We start from the raw sequence: 13,880 nt of genomic DNA, 5'->3' as shown, positions 1-13,880 counted from the left end.
GCTGTTTTCAATAATTTGGGGTATATACCTAGAAGTAGGATTACCAGATCATACAGTAATTCTATGTTTAACTTTCTGAGGAACTGCCAAGTTGTCTTCTAAGCAGCTGCACCGTTTTACATTCCCATCAGTGAATATGTGTTCCTGTTTCTCCATAATCTCCAAAACTTACAATTTCCAATTTTTAAAATAGTAGCCATTCTAGAGGGTGTGAAAATGAATGGTATCTCATGGTGGTTTTGATTTGCATTTCCTTAATGGTTAATGATTTGAACATGTTTTCATGTCCTTTTTGGCCATTTGGAGAAATGTCTATTCAAGTCTTTTGCCCATTTTTTAATTGGGTTATTTGTCTTTTTATTGTTGAGTTGTAGGATTTGCTTGTAAATCCTGGATATTAAATCCTTATTGGATATGTGCTTTTCATTAAAAACTAAAAACCCGAAAGTTTTTAATTTTGATGAGATCCCATTTATCTATTTTTTCTTTCATTATTTGAGCTACAGGTGTAAAGTCTAAGAAACCATTGCGTAACATAAGGGCCTGAAGAAGCTTCCCTATGTTTTCTTCCAGGAGTTTTATAATTCTGGTTCTTCTATTTAGGTCTTTGATCCATTCTGAGTAGATTTTTGTACATGGTGTGAAGTAGGGGTCCACCTTCATTCTTTTGCATATGGATATCCAGTTTTCCCAGCACTATTTGTTGAAGAGTATATTCTTTCCCAATTGAGTAGACTTGGTGCTCTTGTCAAATATCTGTTGGCCATAAATGTTAGGGTTGATTTCTGAACTCTCAATTTGATTACATTTGTCTATATGTCTGTCCTTGTGCCAGTACAGTGCTGTTTTGATTACTGTGGCTTTATAATAAGTTCTATGATCAGGAAGTGTGAGTCCTGCAACTTCATTCTTCTTTTTCAAGATGGATTTGGTTGTTTCAGGCCTCTTGCTATTCCATATAAATTTGATGATTGACTTTCCCATTTCTGTAAAGAAGGCCAATGGAATTTTGATTGGGATTGCATTGAATCTGTGAATTGCTTTGGGTAGAATTGACATCTTAATATTATTTTGACTTCCAGTCCATGAACATGGAATGTTCTTCCATTTATTTAGGTCTTCTTTGATTTCTTTTAGCAATTTTTTATATAAATTTTTTGTGTACAAGTCCCTTACATCCTTGATTAGATTTATCCATAAATATTTGATTCTTTTAGTTGCTATTGTAAATGGAATTCTTTCTTGATTTCTTCATCTGGTTTTTCATTACTGATTTATAGAAACACTACTGATTTGGGGGTGTTAATCTTGTACCCTGCCACTTTGCTGAATTCATTTATTGGCTCTAGTAGTTTTGTTGTGGGTTTTTTCAGGATTTTCTGTATATAGAATCATGTCATCCGCAAACAGGGAAAGTTTGATTTCTTCTTCTCCAATTTCATTGCCTTTTATTTGTTTTTCTTGCCTAATTGCTCAGACTGGAACTTCCAGTACATTGTTGGATTAGAATTGTGACAGTGGGCATCCTTGTCTTATTCTAAATCTTTCAGAAATGCTTTCAGTTTTTCACTAAGTATGATGTAAGCTGTGGGTTTTTCATACATAACCTTTACCGTGTTGAAAAGTCTCCTTCTGTTCTAGTTTTCTAAGTGCTTTTATCAATAAGGGGTACTGGATTGTAACAAATGCCTGTTATACATCAATTGAGATGATCATGTGTTGTTGGGTTTTTTTTTTTCCTTCGTTCTGTTAATGTGGTATATTATATTAATTGTTTTCCTAATGTTGAACCACCCTTGCATACCTGGAATGAATTTCACTTCATCATGTGTATAGTTCTTTTAATGTGCTATTGGATTTGGTTTGCTAGTATTTTGTTGAGAATGTTTTAATCTGTGTTCATAAGGTATTGGTCTGAAATTTTCTTTTCGTGTAGTATCTTCATATAGCTTTGGTATGAGGGTGATGTTGGCCTCTTAGAATGAGCTGGGATTGGGATTGTTCCCTCCTCTTCAGTTTTTTGGGTGCATTTGAAACAGGAGTGGTATTAATTCCTCTTGGAATGTATGGTAAAATTCCACTGTGAAGCTATCTGCTTCTGGGCTTTTCCTTGTTGGAAGGCTTTTTATTACTGATTCAGTCTCTTTACTTGTTATTGGTTTGTTGAGATCTCTTTCTTCCTGAGTCAGTGTAGGTAGTTTGTGTGTTTCTGGGAATTTGTCCATTTCAACTAGGTCATCTAATTTGTTGGTGTACAGTTGTTCATAGTATCCTCTCGTAGCCCTTTTTATTTCTGTGGGGTTGGTAATAAGGTCCTCCTTTCAATTCTGACTTTAGTTACCCATGCCCTCTCTCTTTTTTACTTTGTCGAACTAGTTAAAGGTTTGTCAATTTTATTGATTTTTTTCAAAGAACGAACTTTTGATTTTGTTGATTTTCTCAGTTTTTTTTTTTTTTAATATACTCAGTACATTTATCTCTGCTCTGATATTTGTTATTCCCTTCCTTCTGTTCTCTTTGGGTTTGGTTTGCTCTTCTTTTTCTGGATCTTCCAGTTTTGAAGATAGGTCTTTGATTTGAGCTCATTCTTTTTAAATGTAAGCATTTAGGGCTATGAATTTCCCTCTCAGCACTGCCTTTGCTGCATCTTATACGTTTTGGTATGTTATCTTTTCATTTTCATTTGCCTCAAGATATTTCCTAACTTCCATTGTGATTTCCTATTTGACCCATTGGTTGTTTAAGAGTACATTGTTGAATTTCCACACATTTGTGAATTTTCCATTTTTCCCTTTGTTATTGACTTCCAATTTCATTCCATTGTGGTTGGAGAAAATACATTGTACACTTTCAATATTCTTGAATTTATTGGACTTGTTTTATGAACTAACGTATGATCTCTCCTTGAGAATGATCCATGTGTACTAGCGAAGAATGTATATTCTGCTGCTTTTGGGTGAAACATTGTATATATGTCTGTTAGGTCTACAGTATTATTCAAGTCTTCTGTTTCCTTACTGATCTTCTGTCTAGATGTTGTAACCATTATTGAAGATAGTGTATTAAAGTCTTCTGTTAATGTAGAACTATCTGTTTATCCCTTCAAATCTGCCAATATTTGCTTCATGTATTTTTGGGCTCTGCTGTTAAGGGCCTATATAGTTGTACTTGTTGATGTCTTTTTTGTTCAGTTGAGCCCTCTATCAGTATATAATGACCTTCTTTGTCCCTTGTAACAGTCTTTGACTTAAAGCCTATTTTATCTGCTATTTTTACACCTACCTCAGTTTCTTTTTGTTACCTCATGCATGGTATATACTTTTTTCCATCCTTTCACTTTCAACCTATTTATGTCTTTGAATTGAAGGTGAATCTCTTGCAACCAGCATATAGTTGGTTTTCCTTTTTAACTCCATTCTGCCAATCTCTGCCTTTTGACTGGAGAGTTTAATCCATTTACATTTAAAGTAACTGCCAATGATGCTGTTTGGCTAGTTAGTCTTTGTAAGTTTTATACCTTTTTTGATCTTCAATTCTACTATTAGTGCCTACTTTCATACTAATTTGATTTTTGGTATTTACCATGTTAAGTTCCTTCTCATTTCTTTTTTGATATATTTTTCATGTATTTTCTTTATGGTTACCATGGGGTTAAAATTTAACATTCTAAGATATAATAATCACTTTTTATTTTATAGCAACTTAACTTCAATAGCACATACAAACACTGTTCCCATCTCTCTCTGTCCCCCCAACATTTTTGTGCTTGTTACAAATTATATCTTTATACATTTCATGTCCAAAACCATACATTTTTCATTAATTTTCATGCATTTGCATTTTAGTACCTGTAAGAAGTAAGAAGTGGGATTACATACCAAAAAATACAATACAATAGTACTGGCATTTATGATTGCCCATACAATTACCTTTACTGGAAGTATTTATGTCTTTACGCTGCTTTAATCCAGTGTCTAGTGTCCTTTCTTTTCAGTCTGAAGAACTCCTTTTAGCATTGCTCGTAGGTCATGTCTAGTGGTAATGAACACCCTCTGCTTTTGTTTATTTGAAAATGTCTTAATCTTTTCCTCATTTTTGAAAGTCTCACAAATAGAAAATTCTTGGTTAGCAATTGTTTTCCTTCAGCACTTTAAGTATGTCAACCTACTGCCTTCCTGCCTTCATGGTTTCTGATGAGAAATTAGCACTTAACTTAATTGGGACTCCCTTGTACATAACACATTGCTTTCCTCTTGCGGCTTTCAGAACTCTCTCCTTGTCCTTTGGATATGACATTTTGACGACTATGTGTCTAGGCATATTTCTCTTCAAGTTTATCCTCTTTGGTGTTTGTGGACTTCTTAGAAGTGCATTTTCATGTCTTTTGCCAAGTTTTGGGAAGTTTTCTGTCATTATTTCTTTGAATATTCCTTCTGCTCCTTTCTCTCCTTCTTCTCCTTCTGGGACTCCCATAATGCATATATTGGTTGGCTTGGATGGTGTCCCACAGGTCTTTTAGGCTATTTTTGCTTTTTCTGATTCTTTTTTCTTCCTGCCCCTCAGCCTGACTCATTTTAAATATCTTGTCTTCAAGTTCACTGATTCTTTCTTCTGCCAGTTCCAATCTGCCATAGAACCACTCCTGGCAATTCTTTCATCTCAGTTATTGCGGTCTTCAACTCAAGTAGTTCTGTTTGTTTCCTTCGGAAAATTTCTGGCTCTTTGTTGAGGATCTCATATTGTTCATTCATTGTTTTCCTGATATCCTTTCTCTGTATTTTCCATCATCTCCTTGAACATATTGAAGATCATTTTTTAAAGCGTTGTTAAAGTATTTGTCTGGTCTGGTTGATTGTTTCTGGATTTTCACCTTTTTCCTTTAGATGGGTCATCACTTCCTGTTTCTTTCTTTGCCTATAATTTTTTGTTGCATATTAAAAATTTTAATATTTTAAAATGTTATCTCTGTGCTTTAGTACCTGAGCTGTCTGTTCCTTGAGTTTGTATCCAGATAGTGATAGGCAGAAATTTTCCTGAGTGCCAAGAGTAACAAAACCAAACAAACCAATGCAAAAAAGAACACCTTTTACAGTCTTTGCAAACTGACTTTACATTGGCTAGAGCTCTCCTTCAGAGTTCAGCCCTGTTATCAAGAATGTCAGCCCATGGCAAATGAAAAGTGCAGGGTTCTCCCTGTCTTTTCTAGGCCTGTGTCTTATCCTGGGCTTGTGCTTACTAGTGGCCTTAGGAGCTCCCCTGTTTACAGGATTTGAATGCCCTCTCCACTCCCTGGGATACAGAGCTTCTCCTTCTCCTGGGTGCTCCACTACAGAACTTAAGCCTTTGCCCCAGGCTGCCTGACTTAATTGTTTCTTATACTGCTTTCCTTGTCCCAAGCTGCTTTTGCCTCTTGGGGGGGGGGGGGCAGGGGGCAAAATCTGGGAGCAGGGGTGAGCAGTGAGGAGCTTCGTAGGTCAATCTTTCCCAGCCAGAAGGAGGCGAAGGACCCCTGACAGAGGGAGTGCAAGTCAGTTCCACACTGCCCTGTGGAGGGATGAGGGAGGAGCCAGCAAGGGTACCAAGAGCTTCCTCTTTGGCTCTTTGAAACTGTTTTCTGGATTTGTCACTTGCCCAGTAAATGCAATCCTTTAACTGTTTTCCATAGTTTTATGGAAGGGCACTGTTTTTAAGACATCTCTGTCACTTTTGCCTGAGGCTTTTGCCTGGGGCATGTTGGAAAAGTGGCTGCCCTCAGAGCCAGGCCTCCAGTGACCTGAATTAGCCGATCAAAAGCAATGATCAAAATCAAGCCACATACCACTGGATCTTGGGAAACTAGGTCTTTATATTCCACCATGCTACCAGCAAGCTGCACTAGGAGCCAGAGTTGAGGACCTCACTGCTGGGGCCTGGGTGATGTTAGTGGCTACACAGAGTGTGAAATTCACTAGTATTTACTGTAATTTCTCAACCTCTTCCTCCAGCTCTTCCCTGGATACTGCATATGTTCTACTAGACTCCAGAGTTTCAAAATAGTAGCTTCAGACAGTTCCTGCCTGTTTAATAGTTGCCCTGGTGGAGGGTCTGATTCCTGGAGCTTCCTACTTTGCCACCTCCCCACATCCTGCCACCATATACTCTACCTTCAACTTTTCTGCCCCTCATAATTGCTTTTAACCTTGGTGGATTTTCTCCTCACTCAGCAGGAACACACAGGTATTGGTGCATTCTTAGGTGGTGGTCAAGGGTAGAGAGATGATTTCTGAGAATGTGGTGCAATCATCCACTGAGGACATGCTAGAAGCCCCCATTTTTTCTCTAACCAGGAAAGGCGCTTGGTTTTATCCTGCTCGAGGAGTGAGACAAAGAAAAATGACCTGCACTTTAGACTATGCCCCAAAGAGAAAGCCTACCAATAATTATAATTATTTGCAATAATATTATATTGACACTGACAACAATAAGTGCTACCTCTCTATTGAGCACTTATGATGTCTGCCAAGCCCTATGCTAAAACCTTTGCCTTTATCGTTTCATTTAATACCTCTGGCATCTAGGTCAAGTAGGTATTACCATAATCCCCATTGTTATTCATTCAACAAACATTTACTGAGTGTCTATTATATTCCAGCCATGTTTCTAGACTCCCAGGATAAAAATCCTGCCTTCATAGAGCTATATTCTGTTGTGGGGGCAATACATAATATTAAGAAGAAAACTCTATAGTTTTATAGATAAACAGGCTGAGACTCCCAGTCCAAGGTTGCCCAGAGTGTAAAAGGCTGATCTAAGTTTCAATTCCAGAACTCTCTGCTTGCAGGTCACATTAAGGTTTCCCCCTAATTCAAAAAAGACTTTCCACAAGGATTTAATGCAGGATATAGTAGCTCTCCTAATGGTCTCTTGAATCCATCAGGACCGTCTCACTTCTCTAGCTTTCTTTGTCATCTTGTTTGCAGTTACATGCTGCTTGTTTTGTATTTCACTTGCATTTCCATTTGGGCAGGTTGTTGTCCTCCATAGTTTTCCAAGGTGTGCTTGCTCTTGAATGTTAAAATCATATTTCTCTCTCCATACCCCTTAGACAATATTAGCCACTTATTTCTACCTCTAAATTGCAGCACGTGGCAGAACATTTCTTGATGCTTTTTTAGAAAAGTCTTTTATGGTAATTATAGCTTTCTTCAAGTGCATTTATGTTCCCCTTTTTACTATGCTATAGACTTTATGTTGTTCGTGCCTAATTTTTTTTTTTCCAAGGCAAAAAGCATGCCTACCTGGTAACTGACAGCAGACTTTTTTTTTTTTTTTTTTGGTTGGAGTTCTATATATAGCAAAGTTTTGGAAACTATTCCATTTCCACCCTGCCCAAAGGCATTGGAGATGCTGATTTCAGTAGAAGTTATTAATTCATTTATTTCTTGTTTATTGAGTAATGACAATCCAAGAGTAAACAAGATATGATCCCTGCCCTGACAGGTTTACAAAGTAACAGGAGTGCCTGGGGCAGTTGTTTAGTTGTACACTGCACAATTCTAGGGCCTACCATTCAAATTGTAGTTAATGATGATATATATATATAGTATGACAACTGTCTACATGGTGAGAATACAGTATCTTAAGGAAGGGCTACTACATGGACTAGCACACTTTGAAGAGATGTCAGGCAGTCATGATACTATGTGTTAAGTATCATGACGGGGGAAAGGATAAAGGTGCCATGACAGGTGCAGCTAGCCTGGACTTGGGTCCTTGTAAAGTCTTCCTGGAAAAGACAGCTCTTGAGTGGGGATCTGAAGGATGGGTTGAAGTTAGGCAAATGAGAAAAAGGGAGAAGCCCAGTGGCTTCTGTCTGACCAAAACCTAGAGTGGTATTGAGATAGTCTGACAAGGTGGGAGCTGTGGTAAGGACCTCCACACATGGCCCTGGGGTCAATGGAAAACTATTGAAGGCTTTTCAGTAATGTGGAGAACAGAACAAGACTGGAGGCAGGGAGGCCAGTTAAGTATTCAGGCCAGAAATGAGGATGGCTTGGATTAATGTAGTGGCAGTAGGGGTGGGGAGTGCAGGACAGATTCAAGAAATATTTAGGAGGAAGGACAGGGAGTACGTTTTATAGTTAAGAGGAAAACTAGGCAGGACTTGGTTGTTGATTAGGTACAAGCTATGAGAGAGGTGATGGGAGTGGGTAGAGAAATTAAGAATGATGCCAATGTTTGAGTCTCGAACATTGGGGTACGTGGAGGCCCATACATTGATCAAGGGATCAGAGTTAGAGGCGGGGGTTAAGAGGCTGATTCAGTTTGGGGCACATTGAGTTTGAGATGCTTAGGAGTGAACAGATGGAGATGAGATGTAAGTTGAAGTCCAGGTTCTGGAGCTCAGCAGAGAGGGCTGGAGTTGAAGATTCAGGAGTCCTCAGAATATAAGGGTGTGTTTTTTGTTTACCTTTAATCCCTAAATTGCTGCATCTGATCTGTATAGGTTGAAGGATGTCAGAACCAGCCTACAATATCATGGATGCCCTTGAAAGTTCTCCCTGATATGAGGACTCTGGCCTTTGAGAGGGAGGTCCCCACTATCTTCTCATGACTCTTAGAAGAGCTTATAAATAAGGGCCAGGCTGAAATGATATTGCACCAACTGAATGTCATCCATTCATTCAAACGCCTACTATACTATGTGCTGGACACTGGGCCAGGCTCTGGGATCCAGTGGCGAACAAGGAAGTCTGAGATCTCATGGAGCTTTAGATCGAGGACAGGGTTTCTCAACCTTGGCACTGTTGCTCTTTGGACAGGATAATTTTTTGCTGTGGGGAGGACTCTCACAGGCCCTGTAGCATATTGAGCAGCATCCCAGACCTAAACCCACCAGATGTCCGTAGCACTCTCTCCCCAAGTTGTGACAACCAAAAATGTCCCCAGACATTGCCAAATGTTCCTGGGGTAGGAGGGGAGGAAGAAGTAGATTTCCCCCTGCTGAAGTTTAGGGTCATGATAGAATCTTACACTTCCAGGCAGTCAGCGTGCTAGCTGCAAAAAAAATCTAAGAACCAAGCAGATGTGCCTTAAGGCTCTCTGCATTGGTGGTCTTAGAGGCAGGCACTCAAGGAAGTCAGCAGTGTTACCTAAAATCCAGAAGACTCCGCAAAGGAGACCCCTTGGATCCCCACGTGTGAGCCCATAAGCCCAATTCAACTTCAGTTATAGGATCCTCTCCAGAGAAAAGCTGCCACCTGATACCCATTTGCCCTCCAGACTAATTACTTCCCACGTTTTGTTTTTCCTTAAGCAGAAGCTGGCTTTGCACTTTACAAACACAACGAATCACCTCCTCAGAAGGCCACCAGCAGAATGAACTTGAGCTAGGGGGTAGCGGGGGGGTTGCCTAGCAACGCCACGCACCTACCAAGGCTGCTTTCTTCTTCTTCAAGCTAAAAGCAAAGTCCTGTCCATTAATTCCCAGCTGCCCTGAAACTTCTCAGAGATTTGCCAGCTTCCTACTGTTCGTGTTTTCATCTTCCTCATATAATGTGGAGAGAACCCGCTACTGTGGTCTGTTTATCGCACTTCAGTTGGTTGGGGGAGGTGGTAAATCAAGAGAGAAAGAGAAGGGACAAAAGCTTCATTCAATTTAGGAACATGCATATTTTGTGTGCGTATCTCAGATTGACATGCTAGTGTTTCTTGCAAATTTAAATTTTCTATAGTGGATGTGGGTTTCCTGTACAATGAGGCTTCTGTTGAGACTTTGGGCATGATTTTCACTAGGCACAAGACCTCAAAGTAGCTGAATAACAAAGCATGTGTAACAGATATCTTGCTGAGCAAGTGTCGGTAGGTCTGTCATTTGCTGGATTCTCTGTGATCCATTCCCCAAAACTCTACTGGTAGAAATTGTAAAGCTGGAGGTAACTGGAGGTTATTCGTGTTTTCTTGAGAACCTGTGACATATCCCTTGGGTTTTTCCTACTGGGTTCCATTTTGCTCCTGCAGAAATGTTTGTGGCCTTTCTCTGAAGCTGGGATGGCTTCCCCACTGGCACCCTCTCACAGGGTCACTTCATTGGTAAGGAAAGGAATGGAAATGTGGATCCAGGACAGGTGTGGAGACCACATGATCCTTTTTCAAGGTCTGCAAACGCTGGTGTTTTGTTTGCATCTTGGATTTAGTGTCAGGCTGTGCAGTAAAAGAAAATGGATTCCCTAGTAACTGTCTCCTTGTTTCCCCTCTTGTTCTAGTTTGCTAATGCTGCCAGAATGCAAAACACCAGAGATGGATTGGCTTTTATAAAAGGGGGTTTATTTGGTTACACAGTTACAGTCTCAAGGCCATAAAGTGTCCAAGGTAACATATCAGCAATCGGGTACCTTCACTGGAGGATGGCCAGTGGTGTCTGGAAAACCTTTGTTTAGCTGGGAAGGCACGTGGCTGGCATCTGCTCCAAAGTTCTGGGTTCAAAATGGCTTTCTCCCAGGACGTTCCTCTCTAGGCTGCAGTTCCTCAAAAATGTCACTCTCATTTGCTCTTGGGGTGTTTGTCCTCTCTTAGCTTCTCCGGAGCAAGAGTCTGCTTTCAATGGCCATCTTCAAACTGCAGCAGCTCTCTCAGCTCCTGGGCATTCTTCAGAGTGTCCCTCTTGGCTGTAGCAAGCTCACTCCTTCTGTCTGAGCTTATGTAGTGCCCCAGTAAACTAATCAATGCCCATGCTGAATGCGCAGGGCCACACCTCCATGGAAATTATCCAGTCAGAGTTATCACCCACAGCTGGGTGGGGCACATTTCCACGGAAACAAGCTAATCCAAACATTCCAACTTAATCCCCACTAATATGTCCGCCCCACAAGATTGCATCAGAGAATGTGGCTTTTTCTGGGGACATAGTACGTTCAGAACAGCACACCTCTCAAAACATCTCAGCTTCTTTACAGAGACCACCCCACACAGAGCTTCTCCTCCATTGCTTATCCTATTCTCTCAGGCCCTAATCCATGCCAAGTTCTGGAAAGGATGGGAGGGGACAAGCATCAAGATGTGAAACGCCTCTTCTTAAAGCAGTAAAACTCAATTGCGGACCCAGAGACTGTTCTTCCTACGAGGAGTCCTTTAAATTCCCAGCACTGCCATATGACCAAATGAGGTTTACTGGTGTTCTCATAAGAAGTGCTCAAGGGAAGAAGGGAAGGATGCTAGGTGGTAGGTGAAGGCCTCAGGAACACTACAGAGAAAATGCGTGCTTTTGATACAGAAGATTTGGGCCAAGAAGGTTTCAAATGAATTACCTCTATCCTAACAAAGCTCATCATCCCTCTGCCATGACCCAATCCACTCAGCACTTTGTGTGGTTTAAAAATAGATGAAGAGATGGAGATAGAGATGTTGGCAGAGTTAGAGATAGAATTAGACTATCAGAATTATCTCTACAATAGTTTCAAGGAAATTACTTTCTGGAGACAACTAAATTAGTGGTCACTGGGGGTACATTTAAATGAAGAAAGCATACCTAGGTTGCATAACTCCATAAATTTACTAGAAGTCATTGCCTTGTACACATAAAGCAGGTGAACTTCATGGTCTGTGAATTATGCCTCAATAAAGCTGTTAAAAGAAAAAAAAAAAAAAAAAAAGGAAACATATCTAGGAATTCTTGCCAGCAAGTAGGCTTTGTGAGTGTGGCCACATTCTATCAACTCCGTGCTTCTCTCTACACCTTATAAAGGGCAACAGAGACAGTTGGGGAGACTTTTCCCACCTCTCTTTAGTGCCTCCCACCTTTTCTCTTCCTTTCTCACACAGGTTCCCTGTGTCCAAGCCCAGGTAGGAGAAAGATAGCTGTGATTGTTTTGAATGGTGGCGCAATTAGGTAGGCTGCTGATTTCACAAAAAAAAAAAAAAAAAAAAGGAAGAAAGAAAAGGAAAAAAAAGCAAAAAATAAGAACTACCCTTACCCCGTGCCCCTCTCCACCACACTCGTCTCTCTTTTCCCAATTCATGGCACTCGGCACTCCCTGCTTCCACAGCCTCTGGACTCCACAATATTTTTAAATCATGCCATAAATAGGTTAAGTGATAGGCAGACAACATTTTAAGGTGCCCCTCAAAATTAAATATTATGAGGCTATGAAAATAGCCCAACCATATAATCCAGAAACTCTGAACAATTTTATGTAAATATGTCTTTAAAATTCTGAAAGTTGAGGGCCCTTGGCCTCCATGTTAGGTTGATAGGGAATTTTCTCTCTTCTGCAGAGGTAACTTCTTAAAAACAAAAGAAAGAAAGAAAATACTTTTTTTGAGTAGCACCAATCCTGAGTGACTGGCTGGAAAAATAGCCTAGCTGGTCTTGTTCTAAACTCAGAGCTGGTTGAGTTTTCTGGGATGTTCACTGAGCTCCCCACTTTGGGAAGGTCACCTCAGGCCCCTGCATCTGCAACCCCACTTTGCCTTGCAACTGCATGTGTCTCCTGCTTCCCCTGACTCTTTCACAGGCAGGCTCGGGGGCCCCCCTCTGAGGCTGGCCCAGTGGCTGCCCTGCGGCCTTGCTCCCCCTTTGCATGTCTTCCCTCCCTGCTTTCCCAGCGCGACCTCACGTCCCTCCTTCTCATCCTCTCCATTTCTCCAACCAGATGGCTGCCCTGATTTGTGCAACGGCAACGGGAGATGCACACTGGGTCAGAACAGCTGGCAGTGTGTCTGCCAGACCGGCTGGAGGGGGCCCGGATGCAACGTTGCCATGGAAACCTCCTGTGCTGATAACAAGGATAATGAGGGAGGTGAGCAAGCGTCTTCTGACACCCGGACCCTCAAGAACAGAGGGTTGTATATACTTTCATCATGAGTCATTTTTCTCCTAGAAGACCTCCCCTCTACTCATGTCAAATGTTGTAACACTTCCTTTGAAACAAAGTCAGAAGACATCCTTGGGCCAGGGGAGGCTTCCGGAGACGGGGGCTGGAGAAGACAAGGCACTGGGGCTTGTTGCTGTCTTTGAACTCTCACATACTCACCACATCGAAAGGGTGTCTGGGCTATGGTTTTAACTATAGGGTGACTTTCCCTGCCCAAACTTTCAGGGCTGGGCATTACAAACAAATCAGTGATACAGATGACGCCAAGATGTGCCTAGCACTGTGTTAAGAAATTGTAAGCAATATATCTCTTCATCTTTCTGGCGCTTTGACATGTTACTGTACAGATGAGGAATTGGGCCTAGAGAAGGATTAAGTAATTTTTTTTCAAGATAAACAGCCGACAATAGTAGAATTGAACCCAAACCCACCTCTGATTCCAAAGTCCATGTTCTAAACCACTGTTTGGACCCATGAGCTAAAAATGTTGTTGAAATTTTTAATAGTTGGGGAAAAAAATCCAGCCCATGAGCTAAAGAGTTTTTTTGTTTTGTTTTGTTTTACATTTTTAATAGCTGGAGGCAGAAATCTAAAGAATAGTATTTCATGACACATGAAAATGATATGAAATTCAAATTTCAGTGTCCATACCTAAAGTTTGATTGGAGCACAGTCATGCCCATTCATTTATGTTTTGTCTGTGGCCACTTTTACCCCCTATGGCAGAGGTGAGTGGTCATGACAGAGTCCCTATGGCCCGCAGCACCAAAAATATTTACTATCTGGGCCCTCACAGAAAAAGTTGGGCAACCCCTGTGCTAATGTCTGAGCTGACTGTTCCAGTGTTACTTCCTGATGCAGTCCTAAGGATTCAGGGGCTAAACAGAGCTGCGTTGGCAAACGGGTCACCTAATGTCCTAAGGGTACCATATAATGTTCCCCAAACATTAGTACAGATGTGTGATCCACCACAGCAAGACTAATAACTGGTCAGAATTCACTGAGGGCAGGAGATGTTTCAGGGTGTAA

The 13,880-nt window shown here is 40.9% G+C and overlaps 1 protein-coding gene across 3 annotated transcripts in view; it reads left to right on the top strand.

The window, feature by feature from the left end:
- TENM2 (teneurin transmembrane protein 2) overlaps positions 1–13,880 on the top strand; it is a 1,024,030-nt gene that overhangs the window by 855,656 nt on the left and 154,494 nt on the right. For all 3 annotated transcript variants that reach the window (XM_037799530.1, XM_037799532.1, XM_037799531.1), the window contains one exon: positions 12,630–12,776. In XM_037799530.1, the coding sequence (XP_037655458.1) occupies positions 12,630–12,776 (147 nt within the window). The remainder of the gene's footprint in view (positions 1–12,629; positions 12,777–13,880) is intronic.

Source organism: Choloepus didactylus, chromosome 11 (genome assembly GCF_015220235.1).
Source record: "Choloepus didactylus isolate mChoDid1 chromosome 11, mChoDid1.pri, whole genome shotgun sequence".
Taxonomy (NCBI): domain Eukaryota; kingdom Metazoa; phylum Chordata; class Mammalia; order Pilosa; family Megalonychidae; genus Choloepus; species Choloepus didactylus.
This window is presented reverse-complemented; position numbering and strand designations above follow the sequence as displayed.